This window comes from Uloborus diversus, chromosome 3, assembly GCF_026930045.1.
Source record: "Uloborus diversus isolate 005 chromosome 3, Udiv.v.3.1, whole genome shotgun sequence".
Taxonomy (NCBI): Eukaryota; Metazoa; Arthropoda; class Arachnida; order Araneae; family Uloboridae; genus Uloborus; species Uloborus diversus.
In genome coordinates this window covers 132306310-132333233 of record NC_072733.1, presented here as the reverse complement: position 1 = coordinate 132333233, position 26924 = coordinate 132306310, and the positions used below count along the sequence as shown (strand labels likewise).

The following is a 26924-nucleotide window of genomic DNA, read 5'->3' as shown; positions in this document are numbered from 1 at the left end:
TTAATTGTATGTGCTTTTTTTTCTCTTTGAATTTGAAAAGTGACTTCTCCTAATTTTGTGACACTTCTCCAAAAAGTAAGGTACCAAACATTTACCTTATTGGCCATTAATAACACGTGCACCAAAGACGTTAAATGCTTGCATATTTTAGATTTTTTCTACTAATCTTGGAGTTTTCACTTTATTTCCAAAACGCCTTTTATCCCAGATCTAAAAAATATTTGTACAGTAAGTTAACGATGAAATTAAACTTTTAATTACTTTATATCAACTAAAGGTTTTACATTGAATAACTAGTATGTTGTGGCCATCACGAAACTTTCTTCTATATTTTTTTTTTTTTTTTTCTGATCCCTCCCCATGCTTGACGAGGAAGCAATATTCCCAACAAAAACAAAATGACACATGCAAAAACTTGACGACTATCCCAATGTCTGAATTATTGCAAAAGCAAAGCAAAGAGCGAAAATTGAAAGTTATTTTAAAAGCCTTGCTTGAATGAATTACAACTATTTTATTTGTTAACAAACATAAGATGACAACAGTTAAAAATTTTAAATCATTGAGATAATATTTCCTATCATTTCCATACAATTAAAATCACGAGAAATACGCAGACGACAATCTATTACGATTTATCTTTCTTATTGTTGCATTAATAAAAATATTTTTTTTCGCAAAAAAAAAAAAAAAAAAAAAAAAAAAAAATCAACACATCTTGGAGCGATCGGCGTCAAAATAGAACCAAAGCCTGTTTACATATGGATTCACATATATTCCAAATTTCAACCAGAACGTAGCATTACTTCTTGAGATAGGGCACTCAAAATGGAAAAAAAGAACGGGTGATTGCGCTACCCCCCTTTTTAGCTGTTGACACAAAAATAAAATCAGTTCTTATACCCACTAAGGGCTACTTGCCGATAAATTTTTCTTTCATTCCGTTCATTATTTCTTGAGATACAGCAGTCACAATTGACGACAAAAAACGTTCTACAGCTCAACCCCCGTTTGAGTTATTGACACCAAAATTGAATCAGCACCTGTTCCTGTTAATACCAACATATGGACCAAATTTTGTTTGATTCCGCCAGTAACTTCCTGAGGAATAGCAAGCACGCGTAACTCGAAAAACGTCCCATTGCTCCACCCCCCTTGGAGGAATTCGCGCCAAAAACTAATGGGCACAAGTTCACATAGGGGCACATATGTGTACTAAATTTCGTTCGATTTCATGCGGTAGTTTTTGTTGTAGAGCGGCCACAAAAAACTGGTCACACACAGACGTGACACACATACATACACACACACACATACATACATACACACACACACACACACACAGACTGACAGACATTTTCCAAAAATGGTCGAAATGGACTCAGCACACCTCAAAACGTTCGAATCCGTCAAAATTCGAAATTCGAAAATTTGCACGAATCCAATACTTTCTTCTATACATTAGATATAGAAGAAAGTAAAAATGAAACATTGCTTTAGAAGCTTTACCTTAACTGTTAAAAAATCCATTTGCCATTAAGAAATGTATAAAGCATTACTTATATTAGTATATTGTTTCATATATGATGGGATATTTTTAGAAATTTTTTATAACATTATAGGGAACTAGGATTTGTTGCAGGACAGTCAAAAGATTTTTATTGCTAAAAAATGAGAGAACTTTTAGGTTTTTAAGGCTTTTCCACGGAGGTTAAATGTCAAGTGGTGAGCAACTTAAAAAACGAGGACGCATAAATATTTTAGAATTAAATCATTCCCTTTTGAGAGTGGCTTGAAATTACTGCTGCGAAATTCCTTTTTTTTTTTTTTTTTTTTTTTTGAAGCCTTATTATTAGTATTTTATTTTCACTCAATTTAGAGCTATTCTTTTGTTTGTCAGAATACAGAATGTTAAGAAATTTATTTATCATTAAAAATATATGAAACATTATATCAATACATTTATTGTGATCAATGCAGTCAACAACACACCATATAAATTTTCAAGAGTCCTTAAATACACAAAAGATTCAAAAACTTTTTAACGAAGCGGCATAATATTTTTTCGCGCAATTTCATTCATAAGCTAATGAAAGTCTCATGCAGAAATTTTAAAACTCATTTATTTTCTTATAAAAAAATTATGCGCATTCATTTCTCTCAGTAACGATTTATTTGTTTATGAAGTGAATTTAAGCACTCAAAGTAGAGAAAAAGGTTCATTTCAGTTGAGAAAAGGTCTTAATTGGCAGAAATATATTTCTGCGAAAAAAAGGGTTTTATCATTTTAAAAAATATATAAACGTATCGTGTAACTGCCACTAGAAGTATAGTGAACCAAGTTGATTTAAACATGAACAAAATATAACCTAAAACGTTCAATTTATTTCATAAAAAGGAATGTCAAAACATTTAAGTAATAATGTATATAGTAGTGCTTAGGTCGAACAGCTCTTTTTTTTTCATTAAACCTAGGGATACTCTTAAACCTAATTAAAAGAAAAAATACTACGGGAGTAAATAATATGCATCTAGATTATACTTTAACAGCAAAGAGTTTCCTGAATAGTATTTATTCACTCTGATGAGAATAACAAATTTCAGTCATAGCAATATTTATTTTTAAAAGAAGGATCATGAAGCCTATCTTGGTAGTAAGTAAATAAAAGCGCTGGATAGTAACAAATAATTATTTTTAACTAAACAAAATGCCTCTAATTATGGGATTATTGTGAACTTCCGTATAGCAGAATTAAGTTATTTTTGGAAACAAACGTCTTCAATTTGATTACATATAGCTCCTAAAAGCACAAATATGTTTATTTATTTTTTGTAATAAAAATTAAAAGTTTAAATGTATGAAATATTTTAAAATATTATGTTCAACATCATAATTATTTTTTAAACAGGTCCAGACTTTTGGGGTTTGCTAAACCTAGAGTGGAGTTTATGCAGCAAAGGAAGGAGACAGTCACCAGTAAATGTAGATCCATCCGGATTACTATTTGATCCTAGTCTTCGACCGCTTCATGTTGACAAAATAAGGGTAAGGAACATGTATTTTATACCATTTAAACAAATTACACCTATAAGGGAAAAAATGTAAATATTTTTATGTTATTATAGTAGTACTTTGATTTCTAATAATTGAAATTGGCAAAAAAAAAAAAAAAAAATAGTTTCTACACCTTGCTTTGTTGCCGGAGAGTCAATTACACATTTTAACTTTAATCATGTGGTTGTTAGATTTAAATAAATCCACCGGTCTTGCCTTTTCAATAACGTCTATATATTTATCAATATAAGGGTTTTAAGAAAGAACTCAAGAAAGCGTTTTCTCAAAATTATTTCAAAGTCATCCAAAACCAAATGAAAGTTTTTAAAAACAAATATAAAAGTTTGTCACAGAAAAATAACAGCAGCAGTGATCAAAACCAAAGGCAACCCAATATTTTTTATGTTCAATTGCACTCCTATATTACCGTTATAACTAATGAAAAATTTGAAAAACTAAATTTATAATAATGAAAACAAAGTGGACTCCAATTTCTGATATAACGTAATTTTTGCACAGTATTTTTTTTTTTTTTTTTTTTGAAATTAAATAATTTTTCTTTGCTCAAGGTTTAAGTGAAAAAATATATTCTTGAATTGATAATGTGAAGATAAATTTTTAAAATTTGCTATACTTAGAGCTACTAGGATATATTAGATTGTATTGATTCTTTTTTTTTTGGAAATTTAAAATGTTAAGTTGATAAAAAGTTGTTTTTACAAACCCACATGTAACACCGAAAAATTATACAAATTATGTATATACTATTTAAGTAAGAGGCCAATTTTTTTTAAACAAAAATCCTTTTTTCTCTAAATATATTTTTTAAATTAACAATGTTTAAAAAAAATTAAATTGACTAATGTAAACATTGAAGTCGAACATTGTTATTCAGAAAAAAAAAAAAAACATTTTGCGTAAATACAATATTTTAGTCTCACGCATAGAACTCAAAAATAAAAATTTTGAATTGAATGTTAAATTTTTCATTATGAACAAATTATTTACATTGATAGGCATGAAAATTGCTTCTAACTGTTTATGCTAGTTTTTATGTGAAATAACCTCCTGAATCAAAATTTGACCACCATTTTCAACCATCATCCGCCAGTTTTTGGAAACGGATTTTTTTTCTTCTGTTTTCAACTATTTCTTTGCCATCATTTTGATTTGGAGGGTAAAAAAAAAATGTGTAGACAAAAATATTTTTTTGTTTGAAATCATAAAATTAAAGCCTAAAGACTTTTATTTTTTATTTTTTGGATTTGAATGAAACATTTTCTGGTATATGTGGATCTTCAGTAGCAACTTTTTATCAACTTAACATTTTGAATTTCTGAAGTTTTTACGATTTACCCCAGTGTATATGCCTTTAATGTAGATTTTTTAAAGATCATTTTATCCCTGAGATTATGGAAATAAGTTATTGTGACAACACAAAATTATGTTTAAGCTTTTAGCATTCTTTTTCACTAGATGTATGTGTAAAAATATTTTTCGTGAAGAAATCAGTAGTTTAATGCGACACACGTTTCGATGGAGCGATACGCCGTAGGCAATAAGAGACGGAGATTAAACAACTTCTTACCAGCTCTAACCACATCACTTAAGTAAATTAAAGACGGAAACCAACACCTTTTAAGTCTACTTAAAAGGTGTTGGTTTCGCCTAGTTGGTTGGTCGCCTAGTGATTCATCCCTAGAGCGCTTGATTTAACTTTTAGATTACTAATATTTACTGGTGTGGGAATGAGGAATGGTGGAAGCAGAATGAAAGCTGCGTTTTTCCTTGCTAGCGATATACTACTTTTATGTGTTGCAAAAGTGCTTTCAAGCGGAAATTCGGTAGATTGCGATTTCTAGGGGACGAAAACGCTGGTCAGGTTTTGAATTTCGACGTGAGCACCAGAAAATTGCGCATAGAAATGATCGAAAATTTTATCGAGCGAGAGTTACTTCCTTCAGTGGTGAGAAGAAAATGCAATCTCCGTCGGAAAACGGAATTTGCGACTTGCTCCTATTTTCCCGTTCTTTTTTTATATATATATATTTTCAATCGATACTTTTCCCCTCTCCTGGTAGCTGGACTTAATCCCGTATGTAACTGTAAGCCAAAAATTGATACGTCAACAATTTGTCGCAAGCGTGGTTACGTCACAAAAGCCTATATTTCCTGACATTATTTCGATATTTCCCAGAGAGAAACGCTAGGATTTGGGCACTTTCCTTTTTAAGTATAGAATATTTCCATCCTGGGTCCTTCGTCGGTGGTCTTATTTCATGATTAAATTCCGATTCAAGATACAATGCTCAAAATAGGCTCCCTCGGGAACTTTTTAAATGTGAATAGTGTTTTCCTACCCCTTACAAATATGTAAATACAGGCATCCGGTTTGTGATGAAATAGTATCTTCTCAAAAAAGACCCTACAGTGAAATATTTCCTATTGTCGGCATGTGACTTTTTAAAAACTTTTTTATGCAACGATAGATGTTTCAAAAGTAGATCAACTTTCAAAAAGAGCTTGTTAGGCTCATGGTTAAAAAGTTCACGGAATGACAAGGAAATGACTTTGAGCGGTACATTTTTTAATGTACTGGCCTGATTTTAATTTAGTTAAAAATAATTTACTATTATTAAAATTAATAAATCAAGTAAAGAAGTCAAACCAGCCATTTGTAGTAGCAATGAACTTGGAAAATTTAAAACAATATCTTTTTTTTTTGTATTTTATGATGCAAAAAGTATAGGACAAAAATGTAACGAACATTGAATGTACTTGAATGTATAAAATTAGACAAATAAAATATTATTTATAGCTTATTTCATTAAATTAATTATCTTGGAAACATTGTGTTAATATCTCTTTAAAAAACGTTGTCGAAGATCTTTTACTATTGTATTAAATGCATAATAAAGATTCCAATTAGACTGTTTTTCTTGTGTGTTTTTAGCTCGTTAAATTACTATGAGAAACCACTTGTAAATGCTTTTTCATAATAATGTATAGGAAAAGCTAATATTTTTGAGCATGTTTCGTACACCAGATTAATAATGAAAATGTTTTGCTCTAATATTTTTAAGCTTTTCTTCAACTATAAGATATTTCTAGATACTTTTTTGCCGTTGTTTTGCGTAGAATTATCAGTTTTTCAAGGTACGCAAGTAAACAAACAATGGAGCATTTATATAGCATAACTAATTATCCTTTACCGAGATTTGTTTACTCGGTGGGAAATTTCGATTTAATACAATGGTATAAACACACGGGGAAAGCTCATTTAGAGACTTTATTGAAAGAAATACTTATGCTGAAGCGCTTCTCTTTTGACAATATTTCGCTTAAGAGACTCGGTCAAAATTATTTTAATAAGATGAGCTTTAAAGAGACCTATCACTAAATAAAAACAACATGTTCATAATCTTCCTTCCTAAAACCACAATCGTACTTAGAAAGCTCCTCGTAAATAAAAGGGAGCTCCTTAACAAATGGATCTCATTATCTTTATCCTCTATGACTCTGGAGTTCACGTGACGTCATTAATCTGAGTTATGTGGTTACACAATCGTGCTCTTCTTTCTCCATTACCTAGAAGATAAAAATCAATAATTTCAGATTGATCTTTGACGATTTTTTTTATCAATAAAAAGCGGCAGCAGACTCAAGAGAATCGATCATGGCCATAAGATAATGACGCTCAAAACCTTAACATTTCGAGTCTATTCTTCTAATTGACGTTGAAATTGACAAAAATGCAAGCAGTGATTTATAGGACTCCAATAAAATCAGTTTAGTCTTGAATTAAAAAAAAAAACGATCAACTTGAATCCATTTATGCAATTTATTGACTTAAAAAAAGGTCTCGTAGAAAAATATAATTGCATACTAAGATCATTCCTAAATAAATATTGTTCACCAAAACTTACACCGAGTTCATACATTTGGTTCTTACCCACGAATGTGTTTCCCCTACAATCATTCCGTTGTTAGACGAATCAGTTACAATTGTTTACAAACACAATTTAAAATCTCAAAATTAATACATAAGATTGTTCAATATCTAACTCGAAATAAAAATAGCAGGTGAAAGATTTAAACATACACCCGCTAATGCAATACTTCTCTGCCTAGGTGCATATTACTCTTTAATTTGGAGATACATTTATAGGTTACTTTTGCAAGCGAAGTTTGACTGAAACAATTGATAATTACATATTTTTAAGTGCTCAATTTTCACCAATAAAAGCTTTAAAATAAGTCGTAAGAATTTTATTTTTTGTTTCCTAATTTATAATGTAAAAAATAATATGCTTTGCACTTTAAATAAAAATTTAAACAATGGTAAAGTATACACAAGCATAATAAAACAAAACAAATTAAAGTGCTACTATAATTAAATTATGAAAGAGTACTACTTTACACAAACACTCTATGCATCTCTTAGTCTTAGAATTTAATGTGATGTTTTTTGCGGAATGGATAATGCTGTACTTTCCAGGTTAAAAGCTAAGAGAAACTAAAATAATTTCATTTGAAAAGGCGTGAATAAATTAGGTTAAATTGTATGCTAACATTGAAAATAATTGTTGTCTAGTAAACAACACAAATTTTGTCAAGTACACGTAAAACTCTGAAACAAAATCTGATCCTTATTTTTCCCATGTTCCCGTACCCACATTATAACTTTTTGTAATTTAAATTTAAATATTCTCAGCTTGATTCTGAGCTTTTTGACAATACTACATCTCGCACAGTAATTTTCCTCCTGTTTAGTTAATTTACAAATAATATCTCTCGCCTTCAAAAGATGCTGCTAAAATATGTAATAAAAGTGATACACATATGTCCCTCGTATAATACGGTTAATTCGTTCCGTGTAGTATCGAAACCGTGTTATACGAGACTTTTTTAAAAATAACATTTTTACTAATTTTTAATACTAATTATGTATGTGCATGAGAAAAATCAGATGAGAAGATGTATCGTGTTATATCAAAATTCAAAAAAGGTCAGATTAATAATACCCCTTTAAATAATCATCAGATTTTCGGCTACCATAACTTTAACATCAAGCTTAACCTTCTGTATAAAAATCTGACACACTCCGAGTATTTCAGTATGACATTTTTTTTTCTTGTACTTTAAAAAATTCGCTACGAACTTACGTCACAGCCAAAACTTTTGGATGGTAACATTATTAGGGTTCACTTAACCTCCCTTCTGAATAAACCCCACCACGCAAATCGGCAGATTAACATACCTTCGGTGCAAAGTAGACACTTTCCCTTTTAATAAAGGAAAACATTATATAATAGTTTATTATATAATATTTTCTTCTTATAACCTTAACTACAAAATATAATAGGTCCCCAAGACGCTCTAATAAACATCATGGGCAAAACTTACATTAAGTTGACCACGTTTCCGTAACCCAGGTAGAAATTCAGAAAATTTCAGACGCAGTCTGAAAGATCCATCTCAGTTCCGTAAACACGGGGTAGTTTGACCCAGATTTTGGAACTTTTCTCATACTTTTCTCAATAATTTTATAATTATTTATGTTTCCAAGCTGTGGAAACTTGTTTCACACATCTAGAGATCTCTTAATTTAATTTTTGAATAGTGATCAGTTTATATCTAAGTATTTGTCTCATATATTATTCTTTTGGGCCAATGTTACCCTTGCGTTAGGGTTACTTTGGCCCAAAGTGGGTTTCCCTATTTAAAATCATTGTTGAACTAACTATAGTCAAAGAAAGACGTGTGTTCTCATAGGGGAAAATATTTGTTTGAAAAAAAATTACATTTTACAAGAAGTTTAAGTCACACATATTTGTTTTAAGGAAAATTGATTGTTTTTAAAAATGTGTATACCTAGTTATTATCTGAAAAATTACCGACGGAGAAGATTCATCTTTTCATCAGTTTTGGAGGTTGACTAACATTATTAAGATAACACCATTCGTAAAACAACGGGTCCTAAATTTTCGGTCACTTCTACAACTTTTTGGTGCTTTTCATGCTCACCCCTTCTCTCGCATGAACAGCTATCTTTAGAAACCTGAGCTCATTCCATTCAATAATAATTAAATTCCGAAAATCTTTTTCTAAACCCCCTGCAGCTTTTGATTTATCTTCATCTTCCATAACGAAAGCCATGTAACTGAGCCCTGATGAATTGAGTCTGCAGTCTCTCTTTTTATCCGCTGCGGAGAATTTCAGGTTTTCCTGTTTAGAGTCTCAATTATAGATTATATTCTTTACTTTTTCAAATCTCTGTGGCAGATTGTTTCAAGTTTTTATGCTGGCCCAAAGTAGGTCGAAATTTTTAGGTTAAGAGATATGTTATCACTGTCAAACTAAAAAAAAAAAACTAAACAGAAATGAGAAGTATGACTATTCTACGGCATTGAGTATTAAATAGTGGTCACAAATAGATACTTAAAAAGTTCTTAGCTGTTGCAGAACATAGAGGTTACGAAGGCACATGTTCGCACAAGGAACGCAGAACAACTAGTGGTGCTTCTCGAGCAGAGCTATAGAACTGATTGGTATACATAATTGAGTGCTTGGGGGTGCTCTAGTGGAATCAGTCAAAATATGTTGAAAATATTGCGCACTGAAGGTTGATAGAGGACGTTGTATCGTTTTCTCCATTTGGGCCAAAGAAGGACCCTAGGGCCAAAGTAGCCCGCTTTTACGATATGTAGTACTTATAAAAATAATTTTTACTAATACTTTTGTAAATGTTTAATAAATAAAAATTTATATGATGATTAATTAATATCCTTAAATATTTTATTAACTATTATTAGTTTCATTTTTTTTAACCCAAACGTTTCTTAAACATTTTAACGCTTTCGTGTAGTGAAAAAAATGACTAAAATAAAATGTTAGAAAACTCTGAGCACCGTGGTAATTAAATGTAAGCTTCTGATACACTAAAACTGCTACAATGCTGTTGTTTGAGATTAAATACTTATATGAATTTTTTTTAAGTAATGCAAAAAACACCTTACTTGACATCTTGTCAAGCAAATAAGAAACGATATATGTAGGTAATTGTTTGAAAAAATCACGCTTAACTATAATAAAATGAGAAAATGCATGTTACCTTTTCTTCTTACCTTTCCTTCTGTTAATAATAAGAATCGTAAATTGCTATAGTAATAGGCAAAAAACTTTGTTGCCTTAGCCATAAATTAAGCAAAAAGTAAACCCATAAAAACGAATGTCTAAAAGCATACTAGTAATATTTGCAATGTAAATATCTCCACTACCACAAAGCACCAAAACCTTATGTTTTGCGTTCATAAAGTATGCTTACTTTAAATATAATTCTCTATTTCTCTCAAGTTATTGCCCAGGACATTTTTACAGCTTATTACACTTAATGGCTGGAACATAAATTTTATGCTTCCTCTTGGTTTACTTGCGAAGAGATTTCATTTTTAATAGCTTCTATGCGCGTATAATTAAACAAAGAACTTTCTCAAAAAAGGAAGAAGACATTCTATGTGTTCCTAAGGGGAAAATAAGTTTTTTTTTTTTTTTTTTTTTTTGTCATTGAATGTAATTAGTTCATATTTATTTTAATTAGTATATCTCGCTCTTAAATTTAATAAAACCCTAAACTCTTTTGTTCAGGACTATATTATTTATATTAAATGACTAAGCTTAGCAGTATGCATAATTTATTTCTGAAACCTACTGCAAAAACACCTTTTTAGATAAAACTACAGAACAAAATGTGTTATAAAAGATTCATTTTTGACTTATGCTTTTGTTTGATTTGAGTTTGTATCTCTGTGCTCAATATGCAATTCAAGCTGTATTTCTTCAAGGCAAAAAACTTCCTAAAAATTCAAGAAAACTGGTGCAAATGCTATGAGAACCTTTTCTCTGTTATGGGGCAGTATATGATACTAGTATATCTGGATTGATGTTGTTGTGCAGCAAGATTTAGGAAAAAAAATGAATGAAGGCCTACCTACGATCTGAATTTCAAACGCGTTTTACTCATTTACAAAGTCCACTTACATCCCGTTGTTTCTCACTGCCACATTTGCCGTTTTCTTTCTTAAACTTCAAGAAAAGAACCAAGTTAGCAGTCTTTGAACGACATTTTATAAGTAAAACTTATAACATTCTAAGCATTAAAAGGTTGTCAGAGATTTAAAATAAACTGGATTTCTCTCCTCGCATGTTTGAACAGAGTGGGTTTTGTCATTCACACTGAAAATATAGTTAATGCCGTTTTTTATCCACCAAAAAACCTTTAAATATCATGCGAAATGTAGAGCAACTCTTTTAATATATTACAGAAATTTATTCAAATGTAACTAGTTGGGATTTTTTTTAAATTATTTATTCCTAGTTAGCAGACAAACTGCTTCAAAAACAAATATATTTCAGGCTGCAAAGTGCGAAATAGAGTTAAGAAAAAAAACACTAATTGAAAGTGCAGTGGAGCATTTGATGAAAACCTAACTGCTCCGCAATAAAATATAAACAGCTAAGCTTGTGTTAAACTGCGATTCTTTCACTTGGTATTAATATTTTGGACTCTACTATTGTAAACAAAGCTTGAAGAACGAATATTTTTTTTAAGCTGATTCATTACGAGTTATTTATGATTTTGTATAAAACACCGTTTCAGAATTAACATCAAATAGAGAACATGTTTTTTTTTTTTTTTAATCTGATTGCTAGAATTTGAAAAAAAAAAAAAAAAACATAGCATCTAATGAAATTTAAACTAATGTTATAAAAAGAGAGGGCTGATTTTTGTGTATTTATATGTTCGAAGTAATCTCAGAAGTCATTGCAACTATTTGAAAAATTCTTTCAGAATATGAAAGGTGCATTCTTACTGAGTGACATAGGCTATAAATTATGCATATTTGTATTTATACTATGTTTTTAAACCAATAGTTTGTCTTCGCCACCCGTTTATGTTTCGTGTACCGTTACATTGTCATAAATGTAAAAACAAAAACCGATTGTCCCCTACATGCACTGAAAGAGTAACTGAAGGTTCTCTTTGAACTGAATGCTGAGGGATGGAAACACGTGAAACAAAATAAAATTACGATGTCGGCACAAGAACCGCCAAAATCTTCACATGTGCTTGAGGCTGCAGATGATAAGGTATATAGCGTTCCATTATATTTGAAAATTGCAAATCAGAGCAAATTGAGGCGCAGAGTGTTTATGCATCAAAATTTATTTAAACGAATTTTACCCGAGATTCGCTTCGAGTAAATTAGTATTTGAATTCAAGTAGTGCAGATGGCCGATATTAATCCGTGTTCCTAAAAGTTATAATTTTGCATACATTTCGGCCTATCCTTTGAGGTTTTCTCATGTATATTGCGAGGCTCTGAGAAGTTGAGCTCCGACTCTGACAATGTTTACCTCTGTTTCGGAAAATAGGGAGGGGAAATCGGCGCTAAATTGAGCTGAGAAACTTTCTTAGCAGTTCTTCAAAAAAATTCCAACTAAAATCCGAGCCAAGAACAGGTCTATTTTCCACTAAACTCCCTTAAAACAGGTAAACATTGTCACAGCTCAACTGATCAGAGCTGCACTATACTAATATTATAAGGAGAGTTTATTTTGTGTGTTTATATGTTCCGGGTAATCTCTGAAACCATTGAATTTATTTGAAGAATTCCTTCACCACATGAAAGGTGCATTTTTAGTTAGTGACATAAGGCTATAAATTATGCATATATGTCTTTATACGAATTTTTAAAACTAATAAGTTATCTTTGCTACCAAGACGTTCGTACTGTTTTGTTCTTATATACGTAAAAACAAATTCTGATTGAATATTTGTGTCTGGTAAAAAGTCCAATTCGAGCGAGGTGCTGAGAAAGAGAAACGGAATAACGTTGTCAACTTAAGAACCATCAAAAGCTTTGGCTAAATGTAAGGTCGTGCTTCTTAAAAATGCAATTTTGCATACTTTACCTTAGGTATTATATGCATACGAAAATCAAAATAAGAAACATCTGCTAATGAATTCACGTAAGATGTATTTAGTTTAGAAAGTTTTTAAGTCGAAGAGTAATTGCACATAGTTTCTGTTCATTTACAGTTAAGAGTTAAAACATTAACGAACAAAGAACATTCAATGCGAAAGAAATTACCAAAGAAGAGGAAAAAAGAAATAAAAAGAATTTGGAGAATTATTCTTCTTGATGACCGTATCTTAGCGTATAAAACGAAACAATAGGTTACAAATATCCAACCTGAAAGAAATTGTAAAAACAAAAAGTGAAAAAAAGCAAGTTTTTCCGACGAAAACGAATACAAGAGGTTGAACGACTTCCTGGGATTGAGAAAAACTCACCTCTTAATAGAATATCTCAATTCATCCTACTTGCTAATCGGGTATTTTTCATTTAAGAATTCTTAAAAAAAAAAAAAAAAAAAAGTGCGGTTCGATATAGAAGCCGTGGATAGAACTCTAAAAGAACTGAAAGTTTAAGACAAAATTATGAGAGGTATCATGGTTGCATTTGCCGGTGTTTTTATTTAAATTATTCCAGTGGTTCCCGCGATTAACGCTCGAAGATATACTATCAAGCCTGTTTAAAGTCATCTCTTTTTAGGAACTCTGTACGATCTTTGTGTATTAAGAACACTTTTAAAAAGCCCATATTTATTCTATTAAAGTTAAAGGCGGTATTCCAATAACTTCGTTGCGAATCTTTAATTAGTTATATGCATACAGTGGATATGGACCCACAAGTAGAATCAATATGGACTAATATAATTTAAAGTATTATTCTTACTGGACCAGAAGCAGGTCAGTCAGCTCAAATTCCTCGAATTCCCATGGTACTTGCACATTTACATTTCCAATATAAGTAATTGCAATTTCAAATGAAAATTTCTTATGCCATCATCATCAAAACTGAAAGTCAAACGTACAATTATGCGCAGTACGACGTTACATTTCAGAACATTATGTTTTTCCCAGGGAAAAAAAGGTTGGTCTCTCTTGATTAGGAAATGAAGTGAATCAGTTTCTCTTAAAATCTCATAAAAACGGAATACAAAAGCTGTATACCTTGATATTTTCAAATAAAAAAATCTGCATTAATATTTATTTAAGACAGATAATTTTTCTACCTGAACAAGTTCGGGAAGGGCCTCTAGTGATGTTATAATTTAAAGTTGTAACTGAAGTTCTGATTGAAGATTATGACGGAACACTTGCAAAACCATCTAGGAAACTTCAAGAAAGTCACTTTCAATACTAGTAAGAGGTGTTTTGAGAGTTAATATATTTAATTCTATCGTTTAAGGTTAAAGTTAGTTTTACAAGTTTGTCATTGTGATATGCAGAACACTCATGCTTATTTTAAGTAAATACGAAAGCACTTTAGAAACTAACCGTTTATGTTGGGATTCAGGGAATGATCCTCTACCAGTTGGAGAAGGTATCACTGTTAATAATTGACCAAAGCGGTCATGAATTGGATTTTGGCTTAATAGCTTTTTTTTCCCAAGAACAAGGTGATTAAAAATAGGTTTCAGAAACAAAATGAAACAGAGTTTTTCTTTAGAAAAAAGTATTTCCACTAAATTATCAACTGCTGGCAGACCACCCTACTGTCAATTAAAAAATAACTTAGTTAATAAAGTGGATCATATATCTAAGATATAAAAAACGGCACAAAAGTGAAAATTATGTATGAAAATTTATTAATTGTAATCAATTTTCATCTATGAATCGTATAGACAGCGTATGATAAAACATTTTTCTTCCTTATTTTCTAAAGCATGTATACTATTTAAATAAGCATACCAGAAGTGTTAAATTACTATTTAAATTAAATACAAATGCATCAATCTTGTTTCTATTTCTTAGGTCAACGGAGTCATTACCAACACCGGTCATGGAGTTATATTTAGGACGACTCCACAAACCCACGCAGAAATTCTAAACATAACTGGTGGGCCTCTATCCTACAAGTACCGCTTCAGCGAGATTCATATCCACTTTGCTAGATCTGATGAAAAAGGATCAGAACACTTAATCTCCGGCTATCAATTTCCTGCAGAGGTAAGCTTAATTCAGAATTAGTGCACTTAAGCTCCTGCTGTCTTATCACATTCTGGAAAACTATGAAGAAAGTTTAGTTTCCTAACCTTTTTCCTGGAATTGGGCTATTCTAATTTATGTTTAAATTTTACTCTTAGAGTCAGGCTGAATACCGTATTTAAACAAAATACGTAATGTGAAAGTTAAACAGCATTGTTTTTCGGTGAAATAGGGTAATATGTTTGTATAATAGTTATTTTCTGAACTATCGTTATTACAGTTACCGTATTGTAATGCAAATAACATGTCTCCAGTTTTAATACACTGGCCTCAAAAAGTTAAGATACAACCAGTTTTTTGCATCTCATTTGCAAATGAATGAATGTTGAAACGAAAACTTTTGAGGATATGTGCTTTAAATGGTTTTTTATTGAATGCGTCATAGAAATTTGTATAAGTGTATTGCAAACACGATTTATAACAAAAAAAAAAAAACCGCACTCTTTGCGGAAATGTCCTATCTTGAAGAAAACATAAAAGCACAGTGTTATGTAGTAAAATGTCATAGAAACAAGAAACAATACAAAAATGTGTTCTAATATTAGGAATGTGTCTTCACTAACTTGAATTCATTGGCGGCATCGATTTTCCATGCTGTTTATTAAGTTGTCGGACACCGGAATACGAAGCGAAGACCAAACACAGTGTATGCCTTGTTCCAGCTCACGTAACAACCTTGGAGGAAGATTTAAAGCATCAACCTGTCTGCCAAGATAGTCTCGAAGATATTCTATCGGATTCAGGTGGTCGGAGATCGAGCTGACCATTCTATTCGTCCCAAACCGTAATCATCGGGATACTCCTTAACAATCCGAGCTCGGTGAGATGTTGCATTATAATTCATTAGAATAAAGTCATTACCAATAGCACCAGAATATCAGCGGACATATGGATAAAGGATCTCATCCCGATACCTCAGACCAGTCAGAGTTCCTCTATAGAACGCATGCAGGTCAGTGACAACCGAGCGAGAACCTTGCCCGAATCATGATTCCGGAACCTCTATTAACTGTGGTCTTTCAATAGTGTTGGATTGATGGTATCTATTGCGCTGTTCCCTCCGGATCAGTAGACACCCTGAATTATTCTCCAATGTAAGTCTGGGTTCGTCTGTGAACAGCACAAAAGCCATTTGCTGCTGGGTCCAGGACACATGATCTCTTGCCCAGCATAAACGGTTACTTCGCTGTGGTCCGTTGAACGGAACACACACAAGTGGTCGTCTTGCTTAGAGACCTGCATTGTGAAGATGATTTTACACCGTAGTAGCAGAGATTCTTCTTTCTGATGCTACAAAGTGGTCTGCAACGAGCTGCGGTACAGTGGTGGTTCTTCTCTTTCTGGCCGAAAGAACTATAAAGCGGTCTTCTGCAGATGTTATAGCTCGTGGTCGGCCTGCAACAGTCTTCTGGACACAGAAACTTCGGATTGATATCGATCCTAAAGTCGCTGAAAAATACTACGAGACACATTGAGACGCCTAAAATCAGCCTGTGACTATCTCTTCCATCCATCTAACTGCCCTCCACATTAATGAATCGGCTAAATAACGTCTCTGAGACATTTTCTAAACTCTATTGACTATTGTCACCGAAACTGCCAACAACAGTTTAAATCAACACAACAATCAACACAAAATATCAAATATTTTGAAAGGTGCAGAGTTGGTACAAAAGTAACACTAGCTTTAAATATCTGATAAGATAAATCTTTTTTGACAGAAATTCAGAGAGCTCTAATTACCTGGAAAAATGGTGCATCATGCAACAAAAACTAACATCCCGGTGTTTTAAAGGAAAAAATGCATTCAGCATTTTCTATAAAATTCAATCTCTAATACAAGAAATGAGGGAGTCCTGCTGTTTAAGAAAGTGTCAGGCGTAAATAGCCTTAATTGTCTCATATTCAACCCGCCCCTTTGCTGCTTTACTTTGGGCAAACAGCAGAGAAGATCAAACGGTACTGGCCCGACTACGAAGCGGACACACTTGAAAACAAAGACATGAGGCTGGTCTCAAAGTTTTTCCTGAATGTTCCAAATTCAATATGGGTCAAGCCGCTCCTGCCCATATCTTTTCCTGCATCGGTTGTAAAGAGGCTCTGCTCTACTCCAACTCTTTTGCTGTTTTGGAGGGTTTGAAAGCATACGGGTTCGTGGACTTAGTCTGATGTTTCTGTCTATCAAGTGGAATAAAAAACAACAACAACATGTCTAATACTTAAAAATTTACACCAAACTGCAACATTGTACAGTTGCTGAGCTTCCTCGATACAAATTCAGCCTGATAGAGAAAATATGTGGACTAGAAGGATTTTCTTTTGTATTATTGTAGTTTTACTAAAAGTGTTTCGTGTTTAGCGAGGGGTTACTTTTATACATTCCTCAGTAGCAAACGGCGGCAAGATCGAGAGAAAATGGTGTTTTTGAGCCAAAAGAACAGTTAAATATTTTTACTAAATTTTAATCATCGACACAAAAGCTCATCCAGATTTATTTTATACTGAAATCTCACTTTTTATACATTTTCATTGATAAAAGTAAATAATGAATTAACCTGCAATATCCTAACAAATTTCATTGTATTTGAAACTAACAAGTTTACAAATTTTTATTGTTGAAATTCATACTTGGAAATTTAACTGCTATATTACTTGGAAAGTGAAAAATTACAAGTGTTCTAAAATATAAAATTCCTAGTATATTAAAACTTAATATTGGTTATGAAGTATTTTAAAACCATGGTACCATTCAAAATAAAAATTTAGTTTTACTCTGGTTGGTATGTATTTATTACTGTTTTGTTCTGTATTTTTAATATATGAATTTTAATCAACTACAAAAACGTAGACGACATGGAAAAATCATATTATTCTCCGGAACGGTCTTTTCCAATTTTCAACGCTGTTTTTTTCAGAGATAAAAGAGAAAGGTCAAACCTAGCTGTAACTATTGTAGTTGACTGATTATCCGCCAAAGTATCAGGCTGTATTTAAGCATCACGAGTCAGATATTTCCTTATTTAACTGCAAAGCAAAAGATGCATTAAAATTAACACCAAAACTATTAAGTTTGATTAAATTTTGTTGCTTGAGTACTACAATCAAACGAAAGATTTGGATTATTTTTTTACTTTAAAAAAAGTTAAATATTAAGTTTCATTTTAAGCTTGAAAAAACTACCAAGTACCAACTTTTCTTTTAGTTTTTCAATAGTACAGTTGTTTGGAGAAAAATAAGCATGTTAAAATAAAAGTATGCATTTTACTTAAATAGTGATTTTATTGGGCTCTGTATCTTCAATATCAACTCGACATTTTTTTTTCATTTATCGCTTTTTTTTTCTATGTGGTAATGCACGATATAGCGAGACCAATTAATACATATCCGTATACTAAAAAGGCGGCTACTACTCCAGCCACTAAAAAGACAGATGTATTGAAAATATCAGGGAATGAATATGTTTTTTTAACAATACAAATGGCGTGAAAATACAGCAGACACAATTTTTGAATTAATGAAAAAAGTAGACAACACAGAGACTTTAGAAGTAATATATGTTTGATCTCCCAATAATAAAAACTCCGTAAACAGCTTATTACATGAAAAATATTTGCTTAATGTTTTCCTTTATATATGTTACTGATAAATGAATTTACAATTGACTCACACGTATTATTTTTAAGAAGTCACAAAAATTGACAAAATGAATGAAAAACGTAAGTACTTAACAACAAATTGGAGAAAAAATAAAAGGTAGTGCTTTCAAAAATATAATACCAAAAACGTTCGCAACAGTTTGAAAAAAATAACTGTATAAACCAGATCACTTCTTTATAGGACTGAAATAAAAGAAGTCAGATAGCGAAAGACTTTGAGTGGCAATAAAAATAGTGTCGTGAAAACTCTTTCCGACACATGTAGTATGGTGAATTACACTGTCATTACCTTTAGTTACTTGTAAATTTTCCTCACGATTTTGAGCGATATTGTGGAAATAAGCGTTTGGAGTAGTTTTACTTGTGGCCACATTCCACTGCTCTACTATTACGTTACATTTCGAAACGGGGATAATAGCATCGTCTGACAGGGAATCCCTTAGAAAGCTGGTTTTTAGTTTCCATTATTGTGTTTACGACTATGACTTGGTGTATTTCATTGAGTACCAAATTCGTGTTCTTGTCACGGTTTACGGTTATTATGTTGAAAAGATTTCGTACAGCACTTGAATATTTTATGTGGCAATATAGATCTTAAAGTTAGTGGAGACAAGGGAATTTAAAACTGATTAGGAACTAATAGAAAATACTATTAGTGTTGTGTCTCGCACGAGGAAATATATACAAGAAATATATACAAAATCTTATTGGAAAACAGCAGGACTGGAACAAAACTTTCAAACAGGTTTATGGGTGGACTTCAAGGATTGAAATACGAGAAAAAAAACCCAGAAAAATAGCGCAGTTAGTTGCTAACCTGCACTTTGTATCTTGTAGACTCGTATTTTCGAGAAATGATGCTATAAATATTTCCACAGTTAATATTTTTCTATGCCGTTATGTAACAGCCGAATGTTAAAGTCAATTTACTACTAAGTTATTTATTAAAAAGTTTAAAATAGTATTTTTAAAGTATATTAAGAAACCTTACGGAATCAGAACCTACAGATATTAAAATGAACTTTAAATCAAGATGCAGACAATTAAATGTATTTAAACGCTATGCGTTTAGTAAAAACTGGAATGCTGATATATTCGTGTCTACATATAAAATATAATATCTGTTTAAAAGTGAAAATCATTATACTAAGCAACTAGTTGTAATCATATTCAATGAACTTTCACTGGTTCGTTTTAGTTAATTTTTATCAGACAGATATTCAAGAGGTGAATATTAAGCCTGAAATATATCAGCTTTCAATTAGTGTTAACAATTCATCTTTTTACGCGTCTTCATTCAGCAACTTCTCATTATCAAAAGTATGTTTAGATTTTTGAAAAATGCTTAATAATTAATTTTCAGAGCACGCGTGGAGAGGAATAATCGATGTATTCTTAGCGTCAGAGCATTCTTCTTAATGCGTTTTATGTAGTGTATCTGTATCGTTTTAAAGACAAATGAATACTTATAATTTAATTGTTATTTATTATTGTTGAGATTGAGAGGTTTAAAAAATTTACATCGGTGTGTTTGTTGAAGCAGACAAATTAGTTTTTATCTTTGCCGAAATTAAACTCCCTACTGTCTACTCAGAGACAAGGACAATAATTTTCAGCAGTTCGTTTGCTAAACTTAATCTTATAAAAATACTTTAATTTAAACTCAGAACAGTTACCATCAAAAGAATGAAAAAAAAAAAACTTAATTTTTGTACTGTAAAATTTAGCACAATGGTTTCTTTTTTACGAGGGTCATTTTTTTTCAAGGTCCTATCGACCACAAAGACAATGGTAACACTTTTATTTGGAATATGTACATACACCTTCCAACTACTTCTCAACATAGTCGCCGCTTCGATTAAGACATTTGTCGTAGCGTGGTACCAATTTTTCGATACCCTCGTCATAGAAGGCAACCGCCTAAACTTTCAGGCAATTCTGTGCGCTGATCTGCAGCTCGGCGTCAGAGCCAAACGTCTGTCCTCATAGCCAGTGTTTCATGTGACCAAAGAGATGGTACTCGGAAGACGTGCCAAGACTGGTCTGAATGAAGGATGGTCAATAAAATGGTCTGCTGGTAGGAGATTTTTGGTTAAAGCAGCAGTGTGTGGGCGCGCATTGTCGTGCAGAAGGACAATGCCTGATGACAACATTCCTCTACGTTTGCTTTAGGTTGCCCTTTTTCTCAGCATTCAAAAATGGAATTAGAGCACGCACTTCACACTTGGTGGGAGACGCAATAGTTCGAGGCATGTTTCGTCGTTCACTGGTAATTCCGAAATAACTACAGCGACCTGATGCACTGCACAATCTTATTTGAGAGACTGTTCAACAAAGCTACGCACAGCGTAATCAGCTTGACTTTCTGGTTTTCACTCCGCGATCGATCGGATCTTGAAAAAAAAAACCAACCCTCGTACTACATTTCTATTGGTCACATAAAAGCATTTTTTCTAAAACTTGTAATTTGTGCTGGAGAAAAGTTTACAATAAAGAAACTATAATTTCCAAAGTTATACTTGCAATAAACGAAAGTGTGAAAAATGATTAAACGTGTTGATAATATAAAACTCTGTGGGGGAAAAGCTTTTTCTTTAAAAAAAAATGTATTTCTGTATAAACGTTACCAGCCATTCTTTAAGACATTTTTCACAATAAGTTCAGTGAAAACTGAGAAAATCAAAACAACTTTAGATCTTCTTTATGAGTTGTTTGGGGGAAGAATATGTATTTGTTATTAAGAATCAAGTATTTGTCACCAATTTTTAATTTGTTGGATGTCTTGGATATATATATATATATATATATATATATATATATATATATATATATATATATATATATATATATATATATATATATATATATATATATATATATATATATATATATATATATATATGTGTGTGTGTGTGTGTGTGTGTGTGTGTGTGTGTGTTTGTGTGTGTACAATATTGTAGCAATTAATTAGGAAATGTTATTGTTTTCGTTTTATCACACGTAAACGAACGCATAAGCGCTCAAATTCAGCTCAGAGTTCAAATGACAGTTATTGGAAAACTAGTTGCTGTTTGTAGGCATCAGGTAAGTAGCAGGTATATATTTTCTTCCGCCATGTGGATAGAAGTTGGCAGTGTTAGTTGCTCACTTGTTGTGGGAGTAATTAGAGTCATGGATATCAGCCCTGAAACATGTGCTAAAGTGATTGCACTTAGAGAACAAACTTCGAAAACTTTAGAAGAAATAAGCAAAATATGTGGAGTGCGTAAATCAAGTATCGGGAGGATATGGCAGCGGTCTAACACAACAGGAATGCTAGAACCAAATGTATTGGAAACTACGGTCGAAAAAGATCAACTTTGGCTTGTGACGACAAATGTTTACATCGAATGAGTATTACGAATCCTCGATTAACTAGATTCGATGTGTCCAAGTCAATGGTGGCAGCTGGTATTGACATTGCACCTTCAACAATGAGATACATGCTTTTAGAACGTGGGTGGAAAGCACGTTGACCGTACAAGAAACAGCTTCTCACGCCTCGTATGAAAAAAAAAAGGTTAGAATGGGCACGAAAACATAAAACATGGACTAAGGAGGACTGGGAAAAGGTTTTGTTTTCTGTGGTTCAGGATTGTGTGGTTAGATCCAGGTTCGTGAGAAGGAGCATATGAGAACCTCTTCGTCCGCACCACATTAATCAAGCACCCAAGTATCCACCTAAAATGATGTTTTGGGTAGTTTCTGAGTTTCAGGGGCATAATACCTTGTTCCGATTGAAGAAATGATGAACAGTGCCAGCTAAGAATCAATATTGACCCAAAATGTGGTTCCAACCATGTTTAAACTTTGGCCGAACGGAGATTACGTTTTTCAACAAGATGGCGCGATGTCACACGTCAAAGCAAATTTTTAATTTCTGCTCCAAAAACAAACTTACTGTATTGGATTGGCCTGGAAACTCACCGGACTTAAATTTTATTGAAAATTTGTGGCCTATTGTTAAAAAACGTCTTCATAAGTTTGACAGTACTACGATGGAAAAACTAATTTCGTCTGTTATTGACATATGGTATAATGACGTTGAAATGCCAGTCTAGTACATTACATGCCAAAACGTGTCTCTGAAATTATTAAGTCTCGAGGAGGTCATATTAATTATTAGTTTCAAATGTATTCATGAAAAACTGGAATAAAACAGAGTTTTTGAGAAAAATGCATTTCCCAATTAATTGCCACAATACTGTATAATCTTTAAAACATGTTGTACAATAAAAAACATTTTTACCTTATTATTATATTAAAGTTCCGTTGCGTGTCTGGAATTAAAAATTATTATATATATTAATCGAATCCAAACGTGTATTTATTGGAGATGCATATTAATTAGTTTGAGAAATAATAAAGTATTATAGCTTTTTTACTAACTAAGCAGAAAGAGTTGTTTTCTGGCAATCTCACTTATTATCGATTTTGACACTTTTTCTCAAAGATTAGTTTTTTATAAACCTATAAAGCCGTTATATTAAGTAGAGGAAAAAATCTTCGATACATTTATCGGACCTTAATGATGTGTGCGAACAATGGTTTTCTTTATCAAATTTTGCGTAAGTGCAGTGCCGGTGAAAGAAGTTTGTTAGGAGAAAACGAAAAAAAAAAAAAAAAAAACGACAAGAACGTGATAAAAAAATCACTGCCCGTGACTAAGCATTATGAAATTTCTAATTATGATCATTTGTTAAAACAGGTAATTTATTAATCAGAGTAAAAAATGATGTTCTTCAAGCTTCCGTTTTTTAATAGGCTTTTTAATTGAAGGTTCGTTTCCATGCATATTCAAAACCAGAACGAATCTACTTAATTTTTTTTTATACATTATTCAAACCATTCATGCTTCTTTTTTTACTTTATGCAAATTGTCAACATGTGTTTTGTTACATCAAGATCGTGCTTATACGTGCGTTCAGATGAAAATAGAAACAACATGTGGATGACCTATGTTTGGTAAAAGTAGGGGCGGGAACGTAGTATCATTTTAGAGGGAAATAGTCATGCTGGACCCCTCCTTCCATTCTCTTCCATGAACAAGCCAAAGATATGAGTATGAAAAATTTCTGAAACTTTTGAGAGCCAATTAAAAGTAACATTTGAGCCAGGAATAAGGCGTCTGATGGGGCAAACGTGTTACATATTGATTCCATTTGAAAAGACTACTGAAATAATTTTCATTTTATTAATGAAATATTTGAACATAATGTGGACGAATACCATTGTCGACGGTTTAGGGGGGGGGGTTATTACCCTCAAGTTAGCGACAAAACTTGGCGACCAAAAGACTGGCGATATATCGCCAAGTGTCCGCCAAATTATAACACCACTTGAGTTTACATCGAAATGGACAACGATTTCATTCCAAAAAGGAGCAAAAGACCCCCTTAAAAACACCCGAATGCAACCAAAAGGGGAGGTGCACGACTAGGCGTCTACGTACCAAGTTTCAACTTTCTAGCACATACCGTTCTTGGGTTATGTGAGATACATACACACATACATACGTACATACGGACGGCACGAGGAAACTCGTTGTAATTAACTCGAGAATCGTCAAAACGGATATTTCGCGTGTCTATACGTTCTTAGTCACTTATCAACGTGTGGTCGAGTCGAAAAAAAAAAAAAAAAAAACTCATTATTCATTCGTGGGTGAGCAAAAGGAAAATTAAGGTCGATTTTTGTGTGAAATTTTTTTCTCAAATGCAACTTTTCCTTTTTTTGTAAAAGGAAGTAACAAACAGTAAAATTTTCTATAGAAATTTCTCTATTGAAATCCAACCTCCCTTATTGAAAGCCAATGACCAAGACTTTATTTTATTTATTTCAAGGGGAGTGGCGCATGCCACTGACTGAGCTATTGACATTTTTAGGGGGGGGGATACTTTTAAAGGGATCTTTGATCTCATTTTAGGGGAATCTCCTTCGTGCTCTATAGAAATTCATAGAGATGCGTCATCCTCCTTAGGGAGGATTGGCACCCCTGTTTTTCCAAAACTTTCTTATAAACGAATGGAATGTCAATTGTATTTATGGAATTTCACTTGTATAAAAGCTGCTGCTCTTGACCTTGAACAACAAAAGAGTGTTTACAGTGAGAAAATACAACGGGGGCTGTGGATTCAACAGGAAAAAATAAAGAAGGGAGAGAGTTCATTCATGCAAAATTGGTGAGGACCAATTATACTAGCCTTGACTTGCTTTGCTAATCAGAACACGCCAAGTGTCGCATTTTGGGACTTCAGTAAATAAACTCCTATAAAACTCCTTCAAATTATTTTTCTTGACCCCTTTTTGATGTGATTGGAAAAAAGTTCTATTGAGCTTCATATTCTACGTTTCTAACTTTCTGTATTCGTATTAATTATTTTTATGGATTTTTTTTTTCCCGTGTAACGCAAAAACGAGAAATTTTTGTGAAATTGAAGTTTTTTTTTAAAAAAATACTTTACATTCCAAACCTTTTGGGAAAAAATACCAATAAAGTTAGGTACTCTATCATTCAAGTCAAAAACTAATTTTAAAATGATATTTTTATTATTTTGATGAGGAAAAAAAATATTAATCAAAAGGTTCCCAAAATAGGAGACTTGGCGCTTAATGAGTTAAATATCCTAAACTTGAATAAAAATTATGTTTATGGCTTTTCAGCAACGTATTCACCTTAACTACAATCCGAGAATTTTCCGGTCTGAAAATTACTTATAATTTAAAATATTTTTAATCAAGAAGGATGGTATTGCATAACCAAAGTATTTAGTAGTGGATTAGTATTATATTCTAATAATTAACCAGAGTATGGTTTTTAGAGTAGGGTGATTCGCCAGTAGTTAACCATTTAGTTTTATTGAATTTCACAGGAAAAAAAACGGGATTTTTTTAAAAAAGTTTTCTATGTGTCTATAAAACTATCAGGATGAACGGTTATTGATCATTTATCTGTTTTACTTACTATTTTTTAAGTTATCTCAAATAGAATTTAAAAAGGGAGATTTTGCCAGTAATTGACCACTCACTTCCAGTAGTTGACCAGCGTCTGCCAGTAGTTGACCACCTTTCAAACAATGTAAATATGAAATCTACAATATTAAAATCGGACCGGATGTATGCCTGTATGTACTTATGCTCCCTTAAAGGTCGTTGGTTAGTAAAGGTCCTGATTGGTTGTTGGGTGAATGATGGCATCACAGATGTCACGTGATTTTGATGCTGGTTACACGACAGTGATAGCTAATAGGTTAAAATGTCGTAAAAACTTCGTGACATTTGGTGCCAGAACTAAGTCATCAAAACATGGTGCCAATTTTTTATTAGATCTCCAATTTCTTGCCAAGCCTATAGAATACAAACGCATATTACGTCATTAATACATAAGACGCCGAAGGCACCTCGGGCGGAGAACCTAGTCACCCTAGACCGCTCGTATAATGCTTAAATAATAAAACATTATTATTAAAAATAATGCATTGATATTATGGGTGATCAGTGTATGTACTATAAACTCCCAATTATCTGCAGAATAGGGTGATATGGAAACCGCGGAAAAGTGAATTTCTCGGATAATCCGCAAAATAAATTAAAAGCGATAGCCAAAAAATTCAACACTCGCACAAACTTTGAAACTTTGCCAGCAACTACCTATTAAATTTAAAAAAGTCGACAAATTTGGCGCTAAATATAAGTTGCCAAAAATGATGCCAAATTAGCGACATCTCTTTAATTTTTCGCTAAGTCCATAACAGCCACTCCTAGTAGATATGACGTCCCTATAATTTAAGTCACCGCAGGAACCGAACGTTGCCGTCGACCCGAATCTAGTCAGTATAGCTGCCAGAATAATGCCTAAAAGTTTTATCATTACTGTTAAGTAACTCTTATATGAAAAATGTTTAATAGTTATACTGGGTATCCAAAATTAACTTTTCCTATATACGGAGCTCTAGCGGCCTATTAGTTGAAACTATCGATCCATTCCGCAAACTTTGTATTAAATGTGATGTAAGTTTTGTCTTAAACAGTAGCCTATCATTTTGAAAAGAAATAA

At 32.3% G+C, this 26924-nt stretch overlaps 1 protein-coding gene across 2 annotated transcripts in view; it reads left to right on the top strand.

Annotated features, from left to right (window-relative positions):
• The window catches only part of LOC129218563 (carbonic anhydrase-related protein 10-like), a 489515-nt gene that overhangs the window by 335286 nt on the left and 127305 nt on the right, over positions 1-26924 (top strand). For both annotated transcript variants that reach the window (XM_054852871.1, XM_054852872.1), the window contains exons 3-4: positions 2910-3046; positions 14940-15134. In XM_054852871.1, the coding sequence (XP_054708846.1) occupies positions 2910-3046; positions 14940-15134 (332 nt within the window). The remainder of the gene's footprint in view (positions 1-2909; positions 3047-14939; positions 15135-26924) is intronic.